This window comes from Gossypium hirsutum, chromosome A11, assembly GCF_007990345.1.
Source record: "Gossypium hirsutum isolate 1008001.06 chromosome A11, Gossypium_hirsutum_v2.1, whole genome shotgun sequence".
Lineage (NCBI taxonomy): Eukaryota > Viridiplantae > Streptophyta > Magnoliopsida > Malvales > Malvaceae > Gossypium > Gossypium hirsutum.
Genome location: NC_053434.1, coordinates 124,013,293 through 124,040,443, shown reverse-complemented (window position 1 = coordinate 124,040,443; position 27,151 = coordinate 124,013,293). Strand labels below are relative to the sequence as shown.

Genomic DNA, 27,151 nt, shown 5'->3' with positions numbered 1-27,151 from the left:
GCTACCACTGAAGATAACCCCAAACATAATATATCAAAATTTGTCATTTTCTGATAATAATAAAAAGTAAAAATCTAACCTTTTCCATATGAAAGAGAAACAAAATCTAACTTCTACATGGAAGAGAAGCAATGGATATAAAAGGCTTGATATATCAAAGTACTTTTTAAAGCCCTTATGAAGCTAATACATACAATAAAAAAAAGGATGAAAAACAACAATACTACAAGGTCATCCGTACAGGTAATGCAGCTGGACCTCCACCTCCATCATCATCGTCGTCATCTGCAACTGCATCACCATTGAGATCAAGGTCAGAAGACCTCTTCCACTCAGGAGTTGAAGGGCAGATGACCATTTCAGGCCTTCTTCATGATAAAATGCATACAGAGCATCAATGTAGTCAGGTTTGTAGATTCCTGGAGGGCGTGCTCATTGAAAATTTTTATCGCCTGCACAAAAGGTAAAACAAAAAATGATGTTACGCTATGAATTCCTAAATGATGTTTAAAAGATGAATGCTTAGAATTATTAGTAGAACGTACTTGTTGCATGCCAAAAAAGAAACAATAAGGAAATAACAATAAAAACATAGCCAAAATTTTTCCGTCATATAATTGCTCATGAAATGAACTGTGGAGTTGGACTTAAACTAACACAGGAATCACATTTAAGAAACATAACACAAGACTATTCTAGTAGAAACGAAAAAACAACATCATAGCAAAAGTATGTAATATTACCACCTAACATGCATTGTCAAGCAAGTTAAAAAAATGGGGCGTATTCTTAATTTTACTGCTTAATCCTTCTTTTCAGGTTTAGTCAACAAGAAACAAAACAAGTCAAAACATTTAGGTAAAAATCAACAAACTATTTAGTCTATCAACAGAAATAGTCTACTTATTCCCCTGCTTTTATCTATAACCAGCTTAGTCCCATATGCATTTTCATAACATGAACCTGCATTTGAGGATTTCTAGAGTCCTTCACAAAAAATTTGATGCGCCACTTATATGATAGAGATGATGACAGAAAAGATCCGATTTGCATTTTATGGGACAATTAAAAGAAATTAACATTGTCAAAGCAACATTGTCCATATACCTTTCTTCCTAGAACTCTTTGCTGATGAATCACTTGCTTAAAAGAGTATCTTTTACCAGGAGGAACACAGTCATTATAAGATTCACCAAGTGGAACTTAGAAGGAATAATACAGCCTATTTCCTGACCAACTGAAGGACAATCCAGCCAACCTGCAAAAAGATTAGAAAGGTTGTTAAAAAAAATGTGATGTCTTAAACAACAACGTAAATTTGAAATGTTAATAATCAATCAACTCACCAACTTAACCATAAAAATGAAATGACTAACAACAAAAAAGAAGTACTGAATAATACCAAACATAAACTTCAAAGCACTACAATATTTGGCAATGGGAAAACCAAGATTATTAAAAATACATTGACAGTAACCCTGAGACTAGTTAGCAATTAGTGTGCAATGTCAGCCGTCTTACCAGGAGGGATCCTGCTTTTTATCATAAGACCTGGATTCCTATTTTGATAGAAGTGATCATGTAGAGAGGCTGAGAGACATGGACTGGCCGTCATTTGATCGGTCTCTTCTCAATCTCTTCCGTCTTCTTCACGTTCTAAAGAAGCAAATTCCATTACATGCATGAATGAAAAGTGATGCAAAAATATGAAGATTAAAAACTTTTAAAGAGTGAAACAAAAATATCACAGCATAACATGAATAAACTAACAGGAAAGAGATACGGGAAATGTAAAATGAAAAAGGAAAGAGTAACCGAACCTGCATGTTAAATAATAATACAATAAAAAATTATGAACACAAACATATATAAATCCTTTGAAGAGGAAAGAATTTTCAGCATACACAAGCACCACGTCCTTCACACTAGTTTTAACTTTTAAGTAGCCAATAAGTGGCTACCACTCCAAATCAACTAAATTAACCCAGACAACTTCAGCATCTCATGCTCACATGAAACAAAAGAATCTGTTTCATCTACAACACTACCTTGGTCTATCGTTCATTGCTGAGAATGATTCATTCTGACACTGCCTAAACCATGCTTACCAGAAATCAAAATAAATAAATAAAGGCCAGAACTATTCCCAATCAATGATAGATGAAAACAAATAAAGGAATCAGAGAAGTACCCGCCGTGAAATTTCAACTGCAGATTCTACATGTTCTTCTTGTGCAGAGTAATGTTCAATATGTCTTTCATATATCTCTTCATCATCTTCAGGTACTGGTGAAGCATTTAAGTCCATACTAGCAATCATTCAGCATCTACCAAACACCATGAACTAAAACCTATCCGAAAAGGTAAGCAAGATGAAAACAAATAAAAGACATCTATTCTTAGGAAGAAAATTCATTAATCAATTGATGCTAAATCATCAAAAATAAAATGGCTAGCTCTCTCTTAGCAAATAAATTGGTCAATCTAAGAGCAAATCCACCTAACAGCTCTATCTCTTTTCTCTCACACTCCCCCTCACTTTCTGTGTTCCTTGTTCTGACTTATGCCTTGTGCCTTGTTTTTCGTTTTTACTATAAATTGTTTATCCAATGAACGAAACAATCAAAAACAATTCGAAAAACCCTAACAAATAAAAATATACGCAAGCAACTACAATCCTTTCGGCAGCAAAAAAAAAAGAGAAAATCGAAAAGAAAAATACGAAATTAGGTTTAAACTCACCAGAAACATGAAATCAACGTAGAAATTGCATCAAAAAGACGATCCGCAACGTCGTCGGAGACGCTAAAGTAAACTTGATTTCTCTCTATTTTTTATTCTTCCCAGAAAACAAATTGAATCTCGTGAATCAAATAACCACAATAAACTTGTTGTGTAAGCTGTAACAACCCTACAATTAGGGTTAGGGTGGGAGTGCCCTCCGTGGTTCTCTGAAAGTTTTCCCTTCGAAACCCTAGAGAGAGGAAGTAATTTTGTTTTTTGAAATAGAAGAGAGAGAGATAGCAGTAAGTAGCCCCCCAGAAATAAAAAGCTTAATAAATCAGTCCCGTGCCCGGAGAGAGAAGCAACATGAAGGTTTGAAACAATCAATTTTAATTTATTTAATTATGTGATTATTTATTTTTGTATTTGATTAATTTTAGTAGACAAACTTTGTGGTGAAGTCTTCTCCTCCCCTCATAATCATTCTATTCAGTCTGGTTTTCTTACTAGCCTTTTAGAATTTGCCTCGTATCCTTTTATTTTTTTATAATAACAGTTATATAAATCATTTTAGTTTGTAATCAATTACATAAGGCTGTCTTTTTGTATTACGATCTAATCACGAAACACTGCTTACTATTAGTTAAACGTTAGTAGACAACGAGTAAGTAATATTTGCTTTCATTTTGCTTTGTGTGTAAAAATCATGTGAGGATAATAAATAAATTATTAATGTAATTCATAAATAATTTTATTAATTAATCTATTCAAAAAATTGCAAGTGTACTTAGACGAAAATACTATACTTAGAGAATCAAATCTAATAAAGGATTGCTTTTGATGTTGTAACTCCTAGCTCTAATGTCGCAACACCACCTCCAGACTACTTAAGGAGCATATTGTCTGCTATGTCATGACACACACTATGGGACGTCGTGACACCGACCTGAAAATGCCAAAAAAGAGTATATTGCCTTAGATGTCGTGACACTGCTATAACAAGGCTGACCACACGCCAACTTCCGACGCTTGAACACCGTGGCTAGGCGTAGAATTAACACTAAAAAATATATAACTATTGCAGTTTTATTACAAGCATTACAGGTCAATTGTAATATTTGTAATGTTCAATGAAACATTAAAGTAATCCAAGGATCGAACCCATACAAATAGGCAATTAAGCAAATTCCTAAGCTAAAAGCATGTGAATCAGTGAGTCTAATTAACTACTAGCTAAATACTATAGTACGACAGGTTGGTCAAGAATATGATTATACCAATTAATTACCTGAAACTAATAAAGAATTAAATTGTAAAGAAAACGAACTTCACAACTATCAAATACGATAACAAGGAATGGTTGGTTGACTTTCAAATTAGGATTCTAAATTGTTATTACTCCTAAATTGGTTTCGTTTTACCTCTCGACCTCAAATTTACCAATTTCAAAAAATTAGTCCAATTTATCTCTCGACCTCGACCTCACCAACTAATCCAGGACTTATCAAATTGATGCTTAATAAGATCTCCTATTAATCTCACTTATCTTGATTAGTGTCAATCTTAAGTTTTTAAGTCTATTCAATTTAGTCTAATTTTGCAATTTAGTCTCGAACCAAAAAATCAATTACCTATCATTTCCATCAACCATCACCTAGTAATTTAACCACTCATTAACAATAAGAAATTAAACAAAAACACCATTACCTTTAACCCTAAAAAAATGGATAAAAATTCAAACTTTAAAGCTTGGGTTGCACAACAATGGAGGCAAGAATAATAAGCAAGAACATAAAAAAAGGGGGTTTAACAAAAGAAAGTAAAAAAAAACTGAATAATATTAAAGTAGGATTAAAATGTAACTACAAGAAAGTTTGAAGGTTTACTAAGCAATTAAAACCTAACTATAGTAATAACTAACTTAACTACCAGCCATTGATTGGACTGTCGACTCAGTTTCATACACAGGGCCCGATTCAACCAATTTTTAGGCTTCGATCTCATGTTTTGGTTCTCAAGTTTAATTTTCGATCTCGGGTCTATTTTTCAAGTTCAATTACCTATTGTGCTAATTGTTTGACTTGAAAAATGATTTCCAAAAATATCATATTTATTTTAATTAATTTGATTAATTTAATTTTACTTTATCAAAATTAATTTTTTCAAAAATCACTAAAATTTTCCAAATTAATTTTTCAAGAAAATTATTTAATCAAATTCTCTAGTTGAACAATTCTCACGATTACTTAATTTAATTCCACATCCAATAAATTGACTCAATTAAATTATTTCTAAATTCGTAGAATTTTCTTCTAATTCAAATGCAGTCTGATTGAACTTTTGTTGAGCTAGAGGAGGAATCAATCAGATATATACAATTAGGCTTAAATAATTGTAATTATGTTAAGAAGAATCGTTCTGATAATTCACAATTTACTTAATCATGGAATCAATTCAAGAAATGCAACACGATTAAAAATTTCTTATTGTATACTCTTTATGACAGCAATTTATCCAATAGCACTGTCCAATTCATCCAAATGGGACCCTAATGAGTGTTATGTTAAAAAATGCTTCCGAGGATTGTCGAAGGATTCACATAGCTTATTGCTCCATCCTAGAGATTAAGGTATATCAAAAATGTTTTCTAATGTTGTTGGAAAGTGAAAACGAACACCAATTTCATGCTATTGCAAGTATACCAAACCTGCAAGAATTAGACGTATAGATAAACCTACATGAAGCTCCTAGTTAGACGTTAGCTTTGCATCTGGAAGTGATGAGTCTTCATATGAACCCTATCACTTATCAATGCTAATTGAACTATTACCAACGAATAGATGTTAAAATAATAAATATGCGTCGCAGCTGATATGTTTATTCAGTTCATTACATAATTATGCCAACTAGCTATTAGCCCAATCACTAATGGCAACTTGTTTAATCACTGTGAAACCCCTTTTGCCGTCAGCTTCAAATCTAATATGAAAGAATGATGGATCAGTGTCTAAGCATCAAGGGCTTGTGTGACCGTGATTGGCAGGTCTCTTTTTGCTATGCCTTTAGGGAGGCAAATAGGGCTTCAAATGCCATGCCCTGAAAGAATGTTTGGGTTACAGCAACTTAACTCCATAAAATATAAAATAATATAATCATAATACAAAGATATAAATATATTAAAATTTATATGATAAGATTTTTTTTTGTTTAGATATATAGTAAGAATTTAATGTATAAAAAGTCTACAACAAACATGTTTAGGATTATTAAATTGCAAAATACATAAACAAGATATATTATATGTTCATAAAACAATATTAAATTTATTATCGAAGTAATACTATTTTTTAAACTTTTGAGGCAGTATTTAAAATTATTTATAACCCCTTATAAATCTATAAATAGGAAAATAATATATATATAATTATGACAAAAAAAATTCTTTATTTTTAGTGAGTTTTGGAGAGTTACCCTGATTGAGAGATAGACTTGTGTTAATGGTAAGTATTATTAGTATTTGTTTTTGTAGAAATGGTAAGTATTAGTATATGGTATTAATAAAAATATTGACCAATGACCATACGTTATATTCTACACACCACAATTCAAGTATTTGTAATTTTTATGATTCATTCCCAACAATGAAATAAAAAACCAAACAGGCCGTGCCTCGTACGTTCGGAAAAACCCATAAAAACAATGTCCTGCTACCTCTCCATTTGCCATTCGTCAATTTTCATGCATTATAGAAAAAAGTACGGCAAAGCCTATTTATTAAAGAAATTTTCGTGTTGAGTTGCTTGATCGTCTCTTCTTCCTCTTCTTCTTCGCTTTCCTTTTTCTCTCTTTTAATATTTCCGGTGACGCCATGCCGTCGGGAATTGCAAACAAACGGCAAACAGCAGCCCAAAACAAGGTGGACACACTACTACAAGACGACGTGTGACAGAACTTCCGACATCAGAGTCCGACAGCAATTGTTCATCTTCTTGTAATTTAAACTGTTATTACAACGACGAACAAACCGACAGCCCCAACGGTTACCTTCCTTCCGGTTCTTCCTCCTCCGGCCACCACATAAGATATCTGCTCCTGCTGCTTCACAGGAACTTGTTATGTTCTTGGCTGTGTGTTGACAACACGTGTCATCATGAAGCAGTTAATATGGTTCCCGGTTTGAGATCCGGCGGGGAGGTGTGGCGTAAAATCCTCGGAGTCGTGTTGTTGATGATATCTGTTTCCGTTTTTTGCAAAGTCACGTTCCTTTGTAGACACGTCGAGATCAACGGTAAATGGAAAAACGAAAACGGACTGTTGATCTTACAAGCTTTTAAAGATGATTGGACATTGGCCCAACGTGTTGTCGCCGAGACTCAAAGCTCCGTGCCCAAACGGGTCCTTGAGCGGGTCTTCGTAAGTTGAAAATGAATGCTTCTTTGTTATTTTTCCTTTTTGGCGTTGAATATGTTGATTCTTGACTGTTTCTGGGGTACTGTATCATGAACATTAGCTTTATATCATGTCATGTTCTTGCTTAGCTTTTCCTTACAACATCAAGTATGTCATGTTCTTGCGTTATTCGCAGACCCCAGAGATTTGGATGAAACCAAACAGTGACAATTATCAACAATGTATATCTCGGCCTAAGAATCGAACAAGTATGTCATATTCCTTTCTCAACTTGTAAGCACATCCATATCAATATTTGTCAATCTGACATAATTTAACTCAGGGGTCGGATCAACGACTAATGGTTATATCATCGTTCATGCAAATGGAGGACTGAATCAAATGAGAATAGGAGTAAGTTTAATAAACTTGTTTTTAACCTTTTGGTGTTTTCCAAAAGCTAATCTGTATTAAATTGCAGATTTGTGATATGGTTGCTGTTGCTAAGATAATGAATGCCACCTTGGTTCTTCCTTCTCTAGATCATGAATCATTTTGGACTGACCCAAGGTAACATTAAATATTTAAATATCAGTTTATTTGTATAAGCTTAAAAAGATTAACTTTCTTTTTAAATTGCAACAGTGATTTTAAGGATATTTTTGCTTGGAGGCACTTCATCAACGTTCTGAAAGATGATGTTAAGATTGTTGAACATCTACCTGTTAAATATACAGCAATAAAGCCTCTTGTAAGGGCCCCTGTTTCCTGGTCAAAGGTATAGAAAACTTTGATGATACTTGGTTTAATTTTATGTTAACTGGAATGGTGCCTTATAGATGCTTTCATTTGCAGGCTAGTTACTATAGAAAGAAGGTGATGCCATTACTAAAGCGACATAAGGTAATCAAGTTCACACATACTGATTCTAGGCTTGCTAATAATGGACTACCAACTTCAATTCAAAGACTAAGGTGCCATGCCAATTATGAGGCTCTTCGCTATACGAAAGAGATAGAGGATCTCGGAATGACTTTAGTCGAGAGGTTAAAGAACAATAATAAACCATACATTGCTCTGCACTTAAGGTACGAGAAGGATATGCTTGCATTCACAGGCTGCATCCACAACCTTACCGAACAAGAAGGTAATGAGCTCACAATTATGAGATACAAGGTTAGACATTGGAGGGAGAAAACCATTGACGGTGAGCAACGGCGACGTCAAGGTGGATGTCCAATGACACCTAGAGAAGCAGCCTTGTTCCTCAAAGCGTTGGGTTACCCATCCAGCACGCCTATCTACATTGTTGCAGGTGATATTTACGGCCACGATAGCATGGCAGCTTTCCGATCAGAGTATCCAAATGTCTTGTCTCATTCTACTTTGGCTACTCAACAAGAACTGAAACTGTTAGAGCCATATCAGAATCGCCTAGCTGCCTTGGATTACATTGTGGCACTTGAAAGTGATGTCTTTGTTTATACCTATGATGGGAATATGGGAAAATCAGTACAAGGTCATCGACGGTTTGAAGGGTTCCGAAAGACCATCAAGCCTGATAGGTATGGAGAATGTAACTATTTATTGAAAGCAGTGACATTAAGACAAGTGTTCTAAGTTCTAACATTGTTGTTTTATTTCAGACAAAATGTTGTCAAACTCATTGATCAGCTGGACGAAGGTGTAATATCTTGGGAACAGTTCTCTATGGAAGTTAAGCATTTACACTTGGACAGGCTCGGAGCACCGTACCTAAGGCAGCCGGGAGAGTCACCACGACTAGAGGAGAATTTTTATGCAAATCCCCTTCCTGGTTGCATATGTAGCAGATCTTTGGAGCTTGAGCAGAATTTGAGTTCAGTTCAAAGATAATAGTACCAGTTTGTGTGCTGTTAGAGGACCAAACAAGCAACTTAGTTAAGTAGAGCAGGTGATGTAGAATTCTGAGGCAAATCAGGTTAGTTATACAGGCACGCTCTCACATATGTCACAATGGAATCAGTGTATTCATTATTCTTTCAACAACTTGGTTGTTAAAAAAAAAAAAAGCATTTGCCAAATTAACCTCCTACGAACTGGGATGTATTATTGCCATGATGAAGGAACCAATCTTGATTCGATTAAAGTATGGTGGGGAAAAGGAGACAAAAAGAATGAAGACGATTCTGTTGGCCGAATGTTTTACTACGGAGAGAAACAAGAAAGGGCTTTGTATAGATTTCTGTCTTCATTGACCTCAGAACAGCTTGCAGTTGTGTTTCAAATTGATTCTTTCGCAATATCAGGTTTAAATTAATGGAAATAAAGGAATCGAAATCGGCCTGCACAGCTGGATTTAAAATAATATTTTAGCTCATATGCATTGTTAGAGGCTTAGAACTACCGGCCATTTCCATGCATGTTGGCATGATCCTGTTTTTAAACTAACCAGCAGTTTTGCCTTGCCACCCTCAGAGGTATTCAACATTGCAGAAAGTTTACCGACAACCAAGAAAAAAACACAACAGATGGAACTTAAATCCTTCAACTCTGCAAGAGGAAAAGGCAAAAACACAAGGGGTTCATACAATGACCTTCTTGAAGTGCTGCCATTGCCAACAAAAAGATTCCCATAAAATTTACAGAACAAGGACAAGTTCGTCTTCATTTTGAATTACAACATAAAGTGTATTTCTTTATATCCATAAACAAAAATACTACCCTTTTTTCATTTGCATCTTATTCAAGCCAAATACTTCTCCAGTTTCTCCACCTCTTCTTGGCTTCCAATATAAAGTGGTACACGTTGATGGATCTGTTAGAACAACACAAGAAACAGAACACAAATTACTAAACTTACCAGCAACAACAAATCACAAACCAATCAGTAGGTTTTAAGTGTTTCTCACCTCAACGGGTTGGATATCAAGGATTCTTTGATGTCCATCAGATCCTTTCCCACCAGCTTGTTCCACAATAAAGCTCATTGGTGCACATTCATACAAGAGTCTCAGCTTACCATTTTTGCTCTTTTTGTCTCTAGGGTAACCGTAGATTCCACCATATAGCAGTGTCCGGTGAAAGTCTCCAACCAAGCTTCCAATGTATCTAGCTGAATAAGGCTTGCCACTAGGGCCAGGGTCTTTAAGGTCATCAATATACTTCTTCAACTTATCATCCCACAATTGGTAATTCCCTTCATTGAATGCATATATTTTCCCGGCTTTTGGTATCTGAATTTTTTCTTGAGTTAACACGAATTCACCATACATTGGATCCAAGGTGAACGCGTACACTCCATTCCCTAACGTGAGCACAAAGATTATAGAGCTCGAGTACATGCAGTATCCAGCAGCTAATAGATTACTCCCTGGTTGGCACACATTCACAACACATCTTTGTTCTGCTGAACCAAGCTGCAGGCCATGCATGTAACAATGAAGCTTGTATCTCAAAATTTGCATATGGGATAGAAAATTCATACAGGCTACTTACAGTGGAATCATCATCTATTTCTGCTAGGCATTCATCGTTGGGACTGTATATCCCAAAAATTGAACCTGTTGAAACAGCAGCATCAATGTTGGATGATCCATCAAGAGGGTCAAATACCACAATATAGTTCCCAGAGTAACTCTCTTCCACTGCCACTGGCACATCTTCTTCCTCTGATGCTATAATCCCTGTCCTTCCACTTGATCTCAAGCAGTTAGAGAACACCTGTAAATGTAACATAATTTAATTGCAAAACGTAGTTCATGTCATAAACTGTAACACATGGTTGATGACAGATTTTTGATAACAAGACCTCATTAGAAACAACGTCGAGCTTCTTTTGATCCTCTCCTTGAACGTTGACAGCTCCTTGAACACCAGTCAAGTTTGAAATACTAGCCCTTTGAACCAAAGAAGCAATTTGCTTACAGGCCATGGAAATGCTGGAAAGGACAATAGTGAGCTCAGCATCAATAGTACCCGCCTGTTCCTGCTTCAACAACCAACCTGTTAGTGTCTGGATTTCGAACCCACTTTTCTTGGTTTCTGCCTCTGGTGCTGTCCCCACAGCCAGGCACCTAACATGCCTTCTCTTGATACTGTTGTTAATGCCATTGCCATTGCTGGGGCATGACACGAGGGACTTGGAATCAAATACGCATAGCTGAAATGGTGACAGCCGTGACAAAGAGCGGGAACTTGATACCAGTAGTTGAGATGATGCTGTTGCTGCCACTGCTGCAACCATTATTGTGATTCTCTGCTTTTTTTCTTTCTTTTTGCTTCTTGTATGGTATTTTTATTTTTGTTTATTATTATTGTAATCTCATGTGTTACAGCAGCCCAACAGTGTCGATTGGGATTGTGTTGTGGATGTTGAAGCTGAGAATGTGAGGTTCCCAGCGATTCTTTGTTTAGTTTTGCGACCCCACTTATCCTCCTTTGCATATCCATTTTTGTGATCATGGTTCATTTTAAATGGCCCAATGGGCAGAGCATGGGCTTTTTTATGGTGCCATTCTTTGCACTTCAACTCATAACAAAACCTGGGTTGGGTGGGTTTCACATATATCTCTTATCGCACTCTCAATAATATCGAATATTTTCTTTCAATGGGGTTTTATTTTTCATATCCTATGAGAGCCATCATGTCATGAGTAGTTGCTTAATGAGCTTGGTTCGCAAAGTTGAGAATGTCTCGATTGATGGACTGACAAAATTTAGGAGAGAGAAATTAATATAGTACATGTAATAATTATGGAGTTCACTTGTATGCAGGACACTCGAACCACTAACTCAGGGTTTGTAATCCACTTATTTATAACTATAGTACCACTTAAGTTCGGAGCGCCTTGGTTGATAGATCTGTGAACTAAGTTTATCAAGTAGTCAATCGTTCACGACACAATGATACAATGACTCTTGACAGAGTAGGAGAGGCAAAATTCCTACTAATAGACTATCCAATAGACGACACTCTAAATATTTCTCCCGAAGAAATTCATCCTCAACAACAATAAAAAGCCAAGAATCAGAATTCAGAACTACCCAAACTCAAACTAGCACAAACCCTAAATAAGTTAAACAAGTAATCTCTTGTAATTAACAAAGAATCTGTCTCTGGCTTTTACTGATGTGCTACAATTAGTCCTTAGGAAACAGAGTTTTAGAACCTAAGACATCCTTAGAGACTAAGACAGAAAAAAGGTGATGACGATATTACTGTCGAACAAACACGTGTTTAAGTACCAAACAAAGAAAAGAATCGACTCATAAACTAAAATCAACGAAAAGAACAAATAAAGATATGATTTTATAATATTGAAAACGAAGATTAAAACTAAAGAATCCTAAGAGGGGAGAGCGAAAGAGAGACTGGTAAACGGCAATGGCGTCTTCAATGATAAAGCTCAATTCTTTGTTTGTAACTTGTAAGCTAATTAAGAACCCAAATTAAAATAAACTAGAGGCTAAGTTAAAGAACCCTATTGGTTCCATAGACTTCCCATTTCATTCATTTGTATATAATCTACCTATCACTCTACCTGCCTCACAACAATCTAGCTTGGATATTATCACTTTAACTATGGCTTCTTTCAAATCCCTCTTGTTTCTCTTCCTTTCTTCTCTTTTGCTCCATTCTTCCCTAGGTACGTTAATCTTCACATTTATTTTTAAAGGCAACTTTAATATTCATGTTACATAATTGGGTTTTTTTTTTTTTTTGTAGCTGAGATTATTTGCGAGGATTTGCCAAAGGATGTGTGTGCGTTTTCGATAGCAACATCTGGGAAGAGATGTTTGTTGGAAACATCGGTGAAGAAAGACGGCTACGAATGCCGAACTTCGGAGGTGGTGGTGGTGTCGATGGCCGAATATATCGAAAGCGATGAATGTGTACGTGCTTGTGGGGTTGATAGAACTTCCACCGGTTTTTCATCCGATTCCCTTATCGAACCACAATTCACTGCCAAGCTTTGCTCCCCGGCTTGCTACCAATACTGCCCCAACATTGTCGACCTTTACTTCAATTTGGCCGCCGGTGAAGGTATCTTGCTTTCCACTTTTTCATGCATGTTTTTACACGTACGTGGAAGTAACTGCTTTGCTTGTGATTCAATCAAAGGAATAAATTCTACCAGGAATGAAAGTTAATGTATATTCTACACGTGTAGGAGTGCTTCTGGCAGATCTCTGTGAGGCTCAGCGCACAGACCCTCGGCGTACGATGATGGAGCTCTTGAGCTCCGGTGCTGCCCCTGGTCCGGTTTCTAGTGAATCAGGGTCATTGTTCGGTGTTGCTCCTGCCTCAGCTCCCCTGTGACCAAGTTACCGGTCTTGGTCTTGTCATAATCGATTAGCTTTGATACGTAAATTTTGGTTTGAGGAATAATATCTTTATATGATTGGAGTTCACTAAGGGCTATATGCTTGCTATCATGTTAGAAAAAGAACCATTAACGATTAATGGTATTGGTAATATACCATCAATCTTTTTGTTTATAAATGCAAATTATACCAGACAGCCTGGCTTAGTTATATAAGGAAAAAAAGAAGCATTTCCAAAGTATAAAAAAAAGGAAGGGCCAGGAAACCAGCACATGAAAACAGCAAGAAAAAATGGGAATGCCATGTGCTAGATCCTGTCAACTTCAGCCTTTTTTTGCTTGGAGGAATCATAGTTTCAAAGCAACATCAACGGGCCACAATTCCTACCCCTTTTTACTTTTCATTGTATTTATATTCTAAGTCCCCCACCTGCAATCCTGTCTTGAAATGAAATATAAAACATTTAAATTCTCACTTTAAAAACTAGTTTATCTCAATAGCCTTCGGCATCGAGAGACCTACAATTAAAATTTTCACCATTTCACACAATGTTGAGAGAAGAATCGGTATTCCAACAGGTACAGTAAATGAGGGCTTTATCAACATGAGAAAGAGATGACAGCTGTGATAGGAACTCGGGAACTTCCATGATACATGTTGCATGCTGATGATGATTGATGGCTGATGTTTTTAAGCAAAGACACAGAGCACTGCACAATGTACTACTCAAATTTCTGTTTTTCTAATAATACAAATCACAAGGATTCAAGCAGCTCCCATCATCCAAGCAACATGGATTCCATTGGCATTTTCCAGAATCTGGCCCGCAAGTTAAACTACTACGGCCAATCTGCATGGTCTACAGAATTCCCATTCAAGAGCTTGTGATTCTCTTCTTTGGTCTTACTATCCTTGTCTTTGGTGCTCAATGGTAGCAAAACGGGTGAATTTCCATTGCTTCTGTCAGGCAGTTCTGCAGTAATATCATAGAGTGTTAGAACTGCTAACAAGGCTTATACCTCAATAATTGGGGGATGAATTAAAATATGGTTTCAAAACATTCTAACCTGGAAGTTTCTTGTTTACAAAGAATACCACTAAATTAACAGTATACCTGCAGAAAAATCATACAATAGTAAACTAAATTGAAACTAACATTTTAATTATCAAATAGAAATTCTGAATGTATACATCACAGTTCATACCATGCAACAGCTATGTCAACCGTGTAATGTTTGCGGGATGCTACAATCAACAGACTTTGAATTATTGCTAGCAACCAAGCACATTGCTTTATACACCTGCAATTGTACAACAATATACCATCAGAAACCCATCAAATTGTCTACACACGCATGTCAATAGAGCAAGCAAGAATAGTAGCCATGCTTTACCTTCGTGTGCCATATTTCTGATAGGTGAGCACAAAGACCAGGGTGAAGATCATGTGTGACGAAAAAATCAAGTCGCCACAACCATAAACTACGCCTTGAGGAACTGCAAACATATGACAAGCAAAAGATCCAAAAAACTTATTCAGAAAACATTTTTATATCCTTAAAGGCGGTAAACTGAAATCTACGGTAAAATAAGAATACATACAATTAATTAAGAGGACTTCTTGCACATTACTCGGCTTTGGCAACCTGGCCAGCTTCGAACCCTGCAAAAAACATGATGTTTAGTAAATGGTCTTAAAAATCAATTTTCATTTCTTATGTTAACTCTTAGAGAACAAATGTTCAGTGCAGAAACAAATTAATAAAAGAATACCATTTCAAAATGTAAGCATAAAGTCGAGAGCCAATACACACATAATTTTAAGTCTATACCTCTCGGCAATGATAATTTGGTCCAGGAAGCTGAGTAGAATAGAATGTGATGATTCGAAGAATCTGAGAAGCCTGCAGCAAATAAATAAACAAAGAAAACAATCTGTAATTAAATTACTTAAAAATAGCTTAAGGTTGCATGATTTATCAAAGTTGATTCTCACTTAACCACGGTAACATACATTACCATAATATGACGGAAGGAAATCTAAAAAAGAACTGGAACACTTAAGTATCAACACCCACAACTAAAAATGCTAGCACCCTGCACCAAACTAGAACAGTATAGATCTTTTTGCTCTTGAAGATGAAAGGATGCAAGTCCACTGCAAATAACAATTCACATGTTAGAACTAGAGACATGAAAAATGCCAATAGAACTGAAATTAAAAGATCCTTAATATATGTAGTAAAAATGTAAGAACTGAATAAAACTAATGGAATTATCAATAGAGAAGTAACAGAATAACCTTACCAAGGCAAATGATAAAAAAACAAAGGTGAAGACCATCTCACTGATGTAGGCTTTATCTTGCCCAAGCTCCTAAATTTATGCATTTCATCAAATAAGAGACACATAATATATGTAAGCAAAGAGCAAAAATAAAAGAAACTTGTTCTTACTGGAAGAAGGAAGTATCCAAGATCCTGAAGTGTCGGCCCTGGCCGGTGTAGATAATGAACTCCATGAGCAGCTAGACCATGAATGTACTGCATTGTAGAAAGTAAATGCACATTTCAGACCCAAAACAAAAGCAACAGCCTACTAAATGTTCAAGTTATAAAAGAACCATAAGTTAAGCATACTTCAAATTTAGGAAGATGTAAACACTAAACAAAGCTTGGATGAAAAATCCTTTTGAGAAGCAATGTAAAGTAACATACTTGAGCTCAAACAATCTGTATGAACCATGATAGAAGAATTATCTTATGCTAAAAGCATAAGCTTGAGTTCTCTAAATAAGAAACCACGATCACTAACAGTTCACCAGAACCTACTTCTTTTCATCAAAATAAGCATCTCCATTAAAACAAAATGCTTGCTTTCCACTACTAAAAATGCTTCTTCTTTTTTTTTTTTAGATATTGAATTAAGATGAAAAAACAAAATGAAACCTGAAAAAAGAGACCAGCAAGAACGTATTTCCAATTGTCTAGAAGAAGATTGATCTCTGTAGCTGTCTCTGCACAAATTCTCTTCCATAACTAGAAGAAACAAAAGAAAAACAACCCAAATATCAAATCAAAATCCCTAAACAAATTTCCATTTCTCGAATAGAAAAGGAGGCAAACACACACACCTTCGAAGCTTCGCGACCAATGTAAAGCGTCATCTTGTAGCCGTACAACAACCACTTCCATAGTACTTCACAACCCAGCAGTTAAGTTCAACATTGTTTAACTTAACACCCCCTCCTTCTCCCCCCCCCAAAAAAAAAAAAACTCACACAAAAATCTTAACTTCAAAAAAAAGTAAAAGAAGTTTATATTATCCACCAATAACCTAACTTCAAATCCACCACCACTGAAAATGCCACCCCTTTAATAAACTCTTCAAGTAATCTAACACTCGAGATCCCTACGATCAAGATCGAATAAAACAAGCAACATAAAGAAAAAACAAAGTAGTAAAAAGAGTGAAAAGAAAAAAGGGTTCTCTGGGTTCGATATAAACGAAGAAAGTGAAAAGAAAAGCAAAGGTTTATGATTTTTGTTTTTTTTTTTTAAATTATTCGTTGATTCTGGGTGTTTAACAACACGAGATGAACACGGAGAGACAGTTGAGAACTGTGACAAATGATTCAAAAACAATTCTTTTTTATAAAAAAATTGAAAGAAAATATAAATTACCTTATACTCAAAGACAAAAACCAAACTTCACACCAACTAATTACTGCGAAAGTGAGAGAGAGCGATCCAGAGAGAATATAATGAGATTTTTTTTGGTAAGAAAAAATAACTTAGGCTAAAGGAGTAATTAGCTTAATTAACAACCGCTTTCGCAGATAACGCGTGATGTATGTGTATTTTTAAAATCTATCACACTACAATAAGTGAGTCATAAAAGATAGACAATTGATCTAGACTATATCTAGCCTCCTTTGTCATAGAGTTAGCAACTTTGTTAAAATCTCTAGAGATAAGCCTAATCTTTACTTGTTAATTTTTTAAGCTCAAGAATGAATCATTTTAACTTCAGCAACACTATTGTTTTCAACTAATCCATTTTGTAAGATGTCAACTAAAAGGATATTATTACTCTTCACTTCCACCTTACAAAAATTCCACCTTACAAAAACTCCATGCCCAAACTAACATTAAACCTTCACGTATTGCTCTGGCTTCAACTTTAAAAATATCAGTCAATTGTATTACCATTTTAAATCCGACAAGCTAACCCCCATTAGGTCTCTTATCGCTCCACCTAAGATTGTCCTCGAATTAACCTTTGAAACTAAGCCATCCACGTTAACTTTAACCCATTCGTTGTCTGGGAGTTGCCACCACTCCCTCAAACTGGATTTAGTTGTCCAAGCTTTAGCCAAACCCTTAGTGTTCAAAGACTCTGTCTAATTGACCGTCGAAGAAATAAAATCATAGCTATTGCCACTAGCATGATTGAAGATAAAATCATTTCGATTCTTCCAAAGTAACCAACAAACAATCAAATAGAAAGAACCCCACTTACCACGTAGGAAATTGAACTTTCCTACATTTCTAATGTTCCAAATAATCCACTTGACAACCAATTTCCAAACAGCTTGAGCAAATCCACAATCTCGAACTACATGAATTACAGATTCTATACACAAACCATAGCGTTCACAAAAAGGATAATTGGACATACCTCGCCTTGTACGATCTTCACTAGTTAAGAGTTTACCACGAGCAACCAAAGAAAAAAACGAACTTTTTGTGGTGCCATAACTTTCCAAGTGAAGAAATCACTTTTGAGTTTCTTTTAGACATTATGGGAAAGCAAATTCTTGTACGTTCCTGCAATAGAGAAAACACCTCCCAACATCCATCTCCATGTTAAGTAATCTTGCCCAGCAGTTTCCACCAATGGTGCGCATCCCATTATCCGCTTCACAAACTCACAAGGAAGAATCGACTGTAACCAAACCACATTCCATGAACAATCCGTATTAACAACATCGCAAACATGCAGGGAAAACTGAATAGGTCCGTTACCTTTGTAATATTGTGCTAAAGATCCCGACTCTTTAAGTCAAGGATGAAGCCAATAATTAACCAGACGACCATCTCGAATCTCCTAGATGAGACCCTTCTTTACACTCTCCTAAACATTGGCTATGGTTCGCCAGATGTAGGAGCAACTACTACGCTGAATGCCATTCGGCAAAATCCCATGAAAATTATATTTATTCCTCAGTATTGGCCATCAGGTTGAAACCCAATTTTAACAGGAATAGTTTGTTCTGATCCTGAAGTCTTCTAATCCCAAGCCTCCCATTTAAACTCGATGTGCAATAAACATCTCAGTTTATCATATACACCTTTCTTTCTGAGGATGATGATCCCTACAAAAAATTTTGAGCCAATTTTTCAATTTCATAGTAGAACGACATTGGAATTCTAGCAGTATCCATGAAATAATTGGGGACCGTAATTAGCACACTCTTTGCCAGAGTAAGACGGCCAACCAACAATAGTTTCCGAGCATCTCAAAAGTCTAGCTCGGACTTTATCAACTAGAAACTGAAACGTATCAATCCCCACCCTATTATGAAAGAAGCGTATACCAAGATACCTGTCCAGATTGTTCACTTTAGTAAAACCAAGTTTGGCACTCAACCTTGAAGCAACTTCTTCCGAAACATCCCTTGAGAAAAATACTTGGGTCTTCAACCTATTAACATGATGCCCTGAGTAATGACAGAATTTATCCAGGACATGGTTGAGACAATCAACACCCTTATCTTCAGCTCTGCAAAAAAACCAAAAGGTCATATGCAAAGAAAAGGTGAGATAAGGCAGGATCTCTATGAGAAAGTAACAAAGGTTCCTAAGACCCCCTTCCCGTAGCTGCTTCAATCATATGCCCAAGCCTTTCCATTACTAAAACTAACAATTAAGGAGAGAGAGGATCCATTCTATATCAGAATGAGTTACACCTAATATATTAAGTGTAATTATCATGTAAATTTGTTAATCATGCTAATTTTTAACAATAAAAATAGATAAAAATTTTAATAGGAAAGACTAATTTGTTTTAATATACAAATATTAATTTATCATTTTTTTAAGTAAATGGATAAATACAATTCAACTTCTTTTTACCTCTTTTAGGGTTTTACTTGGAAAAAAAAAAATTCAAGTAGCGGTGAAATTACAAAATAAAATTATTATGAACTTTAATAAGTGAACCATGTTTTTTCTTTCTTTCCTTAGTCCAAGAAACAAAAAGCCAAAATGAAAGATGTTTGAAAATTATAAGCTTTATTATAATTATTATCATCATTATTGCATCCATTTATTAAAGTTATATAATTGCCATTTAGGTGAAACCACTTTTTTTTTTTCTTTCCGATGGTTAGACAAGCAAAGCATTATTTCAATGTTTGGGGTACTAAAACCAAGTCGGTTTCCTTTTTCCATGTTGATGAATAATGTTCTTCCCAATGCTATGCTACCACATATTATTGCATGTAGGAATTCTAAAAGTGAATCAATTATCATCTAGCCTTCCTTCCTCTTATCAAATATATTTTAAAATTATCGAATAATGAAAATATAATTTTATCATTATATTAATAAATAAATCTTGAAAAATCCAGCTTCTAGCTTCTAAAGACAAGAATTTTGAATAATAGATATCATGACAAGAAGGGGAAACTGATAGTTTTCATCCGTGTACTACTTATTTATTTTGCTCAAAGGGTCATGACAGAGATCATATACAGGCCTGTCTGAATTTGCTTTGCTTTTTACTTGCATACCCATTATCTCTGTCATGTCCCTACAAGCTTGGAATCTTCATAGCTGCCGTAGCTGGCCATGCAATCTGGTTCTTCGTCGTTCCGTCTGAGGAAACAGAGCGCAAGTGTTACATATGTCTCCCAACAACATCCCTTAGTTCTAACATTTGGTGATTACAGAATGTCAGAAGCCAGAACCAATTTAAAATGCAAGTTAACCAAACATGAACAACACTCGGATAATAAATGGTTTCGAATGGAAAGGAGTGGTCTAACTTGAAGGGAAAAATTGTTTAGCCATTTGCTTTGAACCCAAGTGGAAGAAGAAGAAAAAACAGGGGACCCCAACCATAGGAAGTTCAAGTGGTAACTGCTGAAACCCTCAAATCAAACTTAACTTGTAATAATAAAAATTTGACATGAGGAAAATGATGTATGTACTTTGTACTCACTTCCTTTGCCTCATAAGTCGAAAACCACACAATTTATAAATCTCAAAATGCAATGATAAGTATGAAAGGTTAATTCAGTAAATTCTCACTATTTTAATGGGTGACTAATGAAGAACATAGGAAGGGGATTTTCCCAATATAAAAAGAAAACAATGTAATATTGTGGACCAAGTCAAATAAAACCCCACAACATGTAACGTAATGCACACTACCATCACAACCACCACTAAAGGCACGTCAAACCGCCCCCAAAGCACACGTATACGCGCAATAGAACCGGCGTTTAAAGATGCATAGCCTCGGAAGTGGTCGACCGATTCCATGACTCCATCACTATCCTTTTTACCTTACCTAGTCCTCACCAAAATCAATCATTTAAAAGTATAATAATAATATTCTGATATTAAATGAAAAACGGGGATGTTGTAATAAAACCTCGTTCATTTCATTAACATTTTCACTTTCAACAAGATATATTTATTCCCAGATTAAAAAAGAGTAACCCCTTCCTATAGCTTTAACTGGTTTTCCCTAAGCCCAAAGTAATGAACAAAATCTGGCTGCAACCCCATATATATATATCATCATCATTCCTGGAAACTAGAAAATTATTGATTTTCATCTAAACCTAACCCTAAAAACCTATATATGTCTTCTATACTAATATAGTCAACAACCATATGCAAAGTTGAGTCAATAAGTCCAATCTTGTGGTAACTGGACTTCACGGTTGATCCCTTGCTGAGGCCTTGAGTTATGCTGTTTCTTACTTGAAAAGACATTCCCAGTCCCACCACTTCGAAGCTTCAAAGCAGCAGCATCTACAAATATAAGTAAAACCCATAACTAGAAAGTAATTTAAATTTGAAAATCAAAACTAGTTTGCCCAAAGATTTGTTTTTATTTTTTATTACCATTATCAGCAGTGAAACTTGTGTTGAACCCAGGATGAAGATTGGGTCTAGCACCAATCTCATCAAGGTTCAAGTTCAAGGCTTGAACTACTCTAGCTGGAAGTAGAACAGTTGAACAAGCTGCCAAAATAACAAAATGTTATCAAAGGGACAACAAATTTAAAACAAGAACAAAAACAGGAAATGGCTAAATGGGCATGTATGTATGTACCTGGTTTCTTGTTGGATTCAGAAGGGTTACCAATATGACGGGGCAGGAAAACACCAGTTCCAGTACATTCCTTTTTACCATTTGGATTCCCCAAGAAAACAGCCCGCATACCGGAACCGTTTTGTGGCTGTAGAGGTGGCCATGCAGATGGAGACATACCCAAAGGCCTATTATTATTACTATTCCTTCCTTTATTTTGGAACACATGGCTGTAGTTCTGCTGATACTGATGTTGATGTTTCAGTTGTTTCATTAGCTGTTGTTGCTTCAATTGTTGAACCTGCAATTAAAAAACGAAACACCCACATTAATACCATGGCGGAGGGGAAAAAAAGGCAATTTTAAGCTGGTTTTTGAGGTTTATTTTACTTGACTGGCCTGCAAATTGTGTTGAGAAAGTGATTGGTGAGAAGGGTAAAAGCCAGAAACATCAATGGACTTTCTTGCCGGTGGACCCAAGAGACTTCTGTTGGTGAATCCACCGTACGATGATTCTCTATTCTCTCGCATGCTTGCCACTTCCCCTGCCACCGCCGCATAATCCCGCCTTCCCAGCGGCGATGAAACTCGAGATTGACAGTTAAAGCTTCCATGAATAGACCCTTGCTTGCAACCACAACCGCTCCTTAACGCACATAGAGTCGATTCAGGCGAACTGGGCAACACCCATCCCTAAAAAACCGAAACAAAAAATGAAATTAGAACCCATCCCTAATAACTGACCAGAGAAGTTGTGTTAAGTTGTTTAAATCAACCTTGGAGTATTGAGAGGCAAACGCATGGCTGTTCCGCAGAGTAGAGTGGGCCATTCGACGAGTTAACTCAGCCAGGTAATCTTCTTCATCACTGTCTGTTTCAGTAGAACCCACCACAGACTCAACCGGAGAATTAAGCCCGAACCCAAACTCATCGTCGGTTAAAAACTGAGACGGACGCCAAGACTCAGCGTCGTCTAAAACTTTGGCCATGAGAAAGAACAAAGAAAAGCAAGAAAATATGAAAGCTTAGTAATGAATGGGTAATTGCTGGGTTGTTACGATTTAATAAGCAATGGCATGGCGTTACAAGGCTGTGGCAGAGGTACGAGGGCCCAGCCGAGCCATTGGGCAAAATAAATAAAATAGAACTCAGTCAGTGTCAAGAGAGTATGGTAACGGTAAAGTTACAAAAATATCCCTGTATTAGAAGTTAGATTAAATTTTGTTCCTTTTAAATTAATCTCTATACATTATATTAAAAATTAAATTGATCCTCTCTATTAAAATTCTATTTATTTTTACTGTTATAACTAACGTGACTAATAGAATAACTAAATAGTGACGCGTGATGTGCTACATATATATCATAAAGACTAAATTTTAATGTATATAAGAAGTAAAATATAATTTAACTCATAATTAAAGAGTCTCCCTAATATTTTTACTTAACTATAAAAAAGATTTATATTTGTAAAGGGACCAATAGCTTAAAGAGGATGCTTAAAAATACGCCCTGGCCTGGACCGAGGGTGGCAGTGGGCATGGTGTGGGGTCGATGGAGGCAGCAGTTGCAGCCAACCAGGTAAGGAAGTAAACAACAAAAGTAGGACCAATTCAAATATCCATATTTATCCTATTAAATTTATGATTTTCTTTTAATGTTTCAATTCAATCCCAGGCCACAGTAGATGCCCGATTAATATAATGAAATTCCTCGAACCATTTGATTGGGAGTGGCCATTTTTTTTTCAATTTAAAGATATATAAAGATGTCAATTTAGTCTTAGTTTAATTGATATGAGTATTGTTGTCAATGCAGGAAGGTATATGTTTAAGTGCGCTGAAGTGCATTACCCTCCTATTTATAAATTGAGAAAGAATTATGAGTAATTTTAAATATTTCAATGGTTAAATCAGTTTATTCTATTTATGTTAAGAATTAAGGATGGATTGAATATTTAATATTAAATATTTTTTATGATTTGATCTATACTTTTGATAGGTTTTCTATTTTGGAAAAAGTATAGGGGTTTATTGAGGGGAAGCTAAACAATAAAATAAAGGTTACAATAAATTGTGTGAGCCACGACGTGGGAGGCTATCCTTCACCATCACTACCAACACAAGCACACCAGACATTTGTCCTAGCTAACCTACGCACCTCTCCACTTAGCAAAATCCAGGGGCTCAATAATATTCCTTTGCACATGATGTCCTCTTATTCTTTTTCTTTTTTCAATTTAATCCAAACCCATTAAATGGTTTAGCAGGTGCTGTAACATGGTACATAATAGTAACATATATGGGAGGAGACAGGGAGCAACATGTACATATCCATTTTCAGCTAAAGCCTGTGGTGGGATCAGCTTTCAGATTTTGGGTTATGGCAGTGGCGGATTAATTGAGGCAAACTCAAAATGGTGTCACAATCACTACACCATGCCCCTATTATCCCCCCATCTTTGTTTCATTAATGGCCAAAGAAAAAAAACTTCAAAGTTGGATTAAACCATCCATGCCTTTCTTTTATCTCTAACATACCTGTCATATTATATTTTACTCTCTTTACTTAAAAATAGACAAATTAATTTTTATATATTAAATATAAAAATAAATTAATATGCGACACGTTACATGTATTTATCTAAAAAATTTCAATTATTTTTGTTTGTTGTAAAATATGATGAAGCATTTGGGGTTTAGGTAGGAAATGTATCCCGACAACCGGCTGAGATGTTTATCTGACATTTCTTGCCTTTACGGACACTTGCTGGTTTTGCCTGACAAAACTCTCAACACAACCCCACTGGATTGTATATGATTTATTTATTATGAATCTCGAAAATAAATGCTACCAAATAATAATTAAAAAAAAGAGATGGTGGATGGTGGAATAATTGTTGGATGAAATTGGGAGTGATGGAACCTGCACATGGCATGGGGATGATGAGTCTCATAATGCATGCGTGGGATGGATGGAGCGTGCTAAGCAACAATTCCCCTCATCATAGGCGCTCTACAATTGAGTGAAGGAAATACTAGTGCATGTATCATCATCACTAATTAATACTCATAATACGAGTTTTAAGCTTAATTAAAGGAAGGGTTAATTTGAAATTATGATGCATATCTTCAATTAATTCTTAAAACTTCAAAATGATTAATATAGTATGAATCAAGTATTATCGTGTTTAATTTTAATGGCCTAATGACTTATTTAACCCTCTAACTTTAGAGCAAAACTCATTTTAATTTCCCATTTAATTTTCCGCCTTTATTAATTTTTGGAATTGTGTTTTTTTTTATCAAATCACCCCAAAGGGGTAGAAAAAATTAGTAAATGTTAACTTTGGTAACATGAACATATACGTGGATGCCACACATAAACTGTAACACCCCTCGCCCAGTCTAATCAATAGGCTCAAGGTTCAAAATGCTACAATAATTATCGGAACATTCACACGCAAATCATAACATTGAATTCAATTTAAATCATCAAGTTGTTCTAAATACATGCACAATAGAAGTTATAAACCAAACAGAGACTAAATTGAGCATACAAACATAGTTTAATAGATTCGAGCATGATTAAGGACCAATATGATTTTTTTTTAAATTTTGGAATTAGGTATTGATACCATAGAAAAACGAGTTCTTACATAAACAATTAATTAATTATTCATGTGGCATCCACGTGGTAGTCCACATCAACAAAGTTAACTTTTTTTAATTTTTCTGTCTATTTTGGAGTGATTTAACAAAGAAAACGCAAGTTTAAAAGAGGTAAGAAATTAAATGGGGGTTAAATAAGTCATTATGCCAACTTTGATATGACATAAAAATACATATATACTTATTGTAAAAATAATTAGATTTGACTCGTTAAAAAGCATTGCCATTAAAGAGTTATTTCATTTTTGTTAAAATATTATATCTAAGTTGCTCATGTGATAGGTATATACATTTTTTTTAATTTAACCAATGTATTTTAAACATTTTCTACGTTAGATTCAGATTAATATTTCGTGGTCGAGTTGATGGCTAGGCTGGAAAACTTGGGTTGATACAATAAAAATACACTAATTTAGAATGTTAATCATAGTTGTAGCCTTTTCAAAACAAAATGTAGGAATTGGAAGATTTTTTTTTGGGGGGGGGTGGTGGTTAGGGTAGGAGTTGTCAACAGATCAAAACCTGAAGTTTGTCGATATAAGGTTTAGGTTTGAAGGTTTGAAGATGGTTGTCTCACATCATGTTTCCATAATCTTTATTGTGCTGCCATTGATCCCACATTAACTCAAAATTCTGATGCCATTTGATATCTGCAAATCATATTCAACCTTGGACATGGTGTTCCTCATAAGATTACAATAGCAATATATATATTATATGTTCTTATTTTTACAATTATTTCGAAGTCATGACTCTTGATTTGTAAATTTTTAAGACATCCAAAAGCAAGAACAACTTGGTTGGGGTTTGGCAGATTTTGAGGAAAAAATGTGTTAAGCAACAAAGCACAATCAAATAACAAAACGAAAAGGTTGTATTAAAAGAAAAAGCACTGCAAATGAGTGGCGCGTGGGTGGGAGACCATCTGTAAAACTATAAGCTTTAAACATGTCTGAATGTCTGATTACGTACATACTAATAATCAATAACTAATTAATCACAAACAGTACTAAACCCTCCTTCCCCCCCCCCCCAAAAAAAAAAGAGTTGGATAAAAAGTGTTTTATATTATCCTAGGTATGGAGAGAAGTTATAATGGAGGAACTTGTCCACCTTGATTAGCGGGGAAGAACAAGTTATGTCTGAAGCTTGTCGTTTCCTTTTTCTGGTGGAACACACGAAGCTGTTTCACCATATCTGTTGATTAATGTGGAAAACTCAAGCTGACTGAAGCAGCTTAACTGTTGAAAAAGCTGCTAATGTTACGTATTGGTGATGGATTCGTGCTTTATCTTTTGGGCTTTTCAATAGTGAAAATTAAATACCCGACAGCAAGTCCAACTCCAACTCCAACATGACAATGTTCAAACCCCAAACATATAAAACCTTGGAAGAAAGAATATATTGTTAAGCAGATCATAACGGCCCAACTCTCTTTTGATTTAGGTACTAAACCTCTCAGTGGATTGGGTTAGTTCAGGTAATTTATCAGAAAAAAAGCTACAAGTTTAGTGTTATAATGTACATTAAGAACCACTGTGGCCCGAAGTTATGCTCGGGGGAGTTGATTACACGTTTCCACTAAAAGGTCGCTTGATTGGATCAAGCACACTGTGATCTGTTGTATACTTGGCATCTGGCAATGAAGTTCCAGAAATAGCAGCTTAAGTAGCAAAAATGGAAACTTCTATTTTCAAGGTTGTTGACACTGTCATTGAGATGATTACAAG

The 27,151-nt window shown here is 35.5% G+C and overlaps 5 protein-coding genes and 1 long non-coding RNA gene across 7 annotated transcripts; 2 read left to right on the top strand and 4 right to left on the bottom strand.

Moving 5' to 3' along the window:
- Positions 1 to 2,256: 2,256 nt before the first annotated feature.
- On the bottom strand, positions 2,257 to 3,236 carry LOC121209560 (uncharacterized). The gene is made up of 2 exons (XR_005904651.1): positions 2,743 to 3,236; positions 2,257 to 2,351 (listed from the first exon to the last, which is right to left on the bottom strand). It is a non-coding gene; the product is annotated as an uncharacterized lncRNA (long non-coding RNA).
- Positions 3,237 to 6,411: 3,175 nt separating this feature from the next.
- On the top strand, positions 6,412 to 9,187 carry LOC107941693 (O-fucosyltransferase 19). Its single transcript, XM_041080376.1, has 7 exons — positions 6,412 to 7,137; positions 7,310 to 7,382; positions 7,457 to 7,527; positions 7,595 to 7,683; positions 7,759 to 7,891; positions 7,969 to 8,678; positions 8,760 to 9,187. Exons 1-7 carry the CDS (start codon positions 6,889 to 6,891, stop codon positions 8,986 to 8,988), a joined length of 1,554 nt encoding a protein of 517 aa, XP_040936310.1. The 5' UTR covers positions 6,412 to 6,888; the 3' UTR covers positions 8,989 to 9,187.
- A 489-nt stretch (positions 9,188 to 9,676) lies between these two features.
- Positions 9,677 to 11,516, bottom strand: LOC107941694 (fructose-1,6-bisphosphatase, chloroplastic). Its single transcript, XM_016875274.2, has 4 exons — positions 10,904 to 11,516; positions 10,591 to 10,815; positions 10,005 to 10,511; positions 9,677 to 9,910 (listed from the first exon to the last, which is right to left on the bottom strand). The coding sequence occupies exons 1-4, from the start codon at positions 11,336 to 11,338 to the stop codon at positions 9,839 to 9,841; spliced, it is 1,239 nt and encodes a 412-aa protein (XP_016730763.1). The 5' UTR covers positions 11,339 to 11,516; the 3' UTR covers positions 9,677 to 9,838.
- A 908-nt stretch (positions 11,517 to 12,424) lies between these two features.
- LOC107898069 (uncharacterized) lies at positions 12,425 to 13,506 on the top strand. The gene is made up of 3 exons (XM_041080375.1): positions 12,425 to 12,740; positions 12,821 to 13,138; positions 13,266 to 13,506. The coding sequence occupies exons 1-3, from the start codon at positions 12,677 to 12,679 to the stop codon at positions 13,412 to 13,414; spliced, it is 531 nt and encodes a 176-aa protein (XP_040936309.1). The 5' UTR covers positions 12,425 to 12,676; the 3' UTR covers positions 13,415 to 13,506.
- A 355-nt stretch (positions 13,507 to 13,861) lies between these two features.
- Positions 13,862 to 19,347, bottom strand: LOC107898844 (phosphatidylinositol:ceramide inositolphosphotransferase 1). The gene is given in 13 exon segments (XM_041080374.1): positions 13,862 to 14,392; positions 14,487 to 14,533; positions 14,625 to 14,720; positions 14,814 to 14,916; positions 15,022 to 15,082; positions 15,252 to 15,323; positions 15,498 to 15,571; positions 15,574 to 15,577; positions 15,727 to 15,795; positions 15,876 to 15,962; positions 16,368 to 16,457; positions 16,553 to 18,366; positions 18,447 to 19,347. Coding segments are annotated over 12 exon segments (870 nt in total). The 5' UTR covers positions 16,586 to 18,366; positions 18,447 to 19,347; the 3' UTR covers positions 13,862 to 14,258.
- A 1,720-nt stretch (positions 19,348 to 21,067) lies between these two features.
- Positions 21,068 to 22,874, bottom strand: LOC107941691 (uncharacterized). Of its 2 annotated transcripts, none has more exons than XM_016875271.2 (5): positions 22,527 to 22,874; positions 22,141 to 22,443; positions 21,772 to 22,051; positions 21,561 to 21,680; positions 21,068 to 21,467 (listed from the first exon to the last, which is right to left on the bottom strand). In XM_016875271.2, exons 1-5 carry the CDS (start codon positions 22,737 to 22,739, stop codon positions 21,340 to 21,342), a joined length of 1,044 nt encoding a protein of 347 aa, XP_016730760.1. In that variant the 5' UTR covers positions 22,740 to 22,874; the 3' UTR covers positions 21,068 to 21,339. The 2 variants fall into 2 exon arrangements, with proteins under 2 accessions (XP_016730760.1, XP_016730761.1); XM_016875272.2 differs by having other exon boundaries at positions 22,150 to 22,443; positions 22,527 to 22,858.
- Positions 22,875 to 27,151: the final 4,277 nt, after the last annotated feature.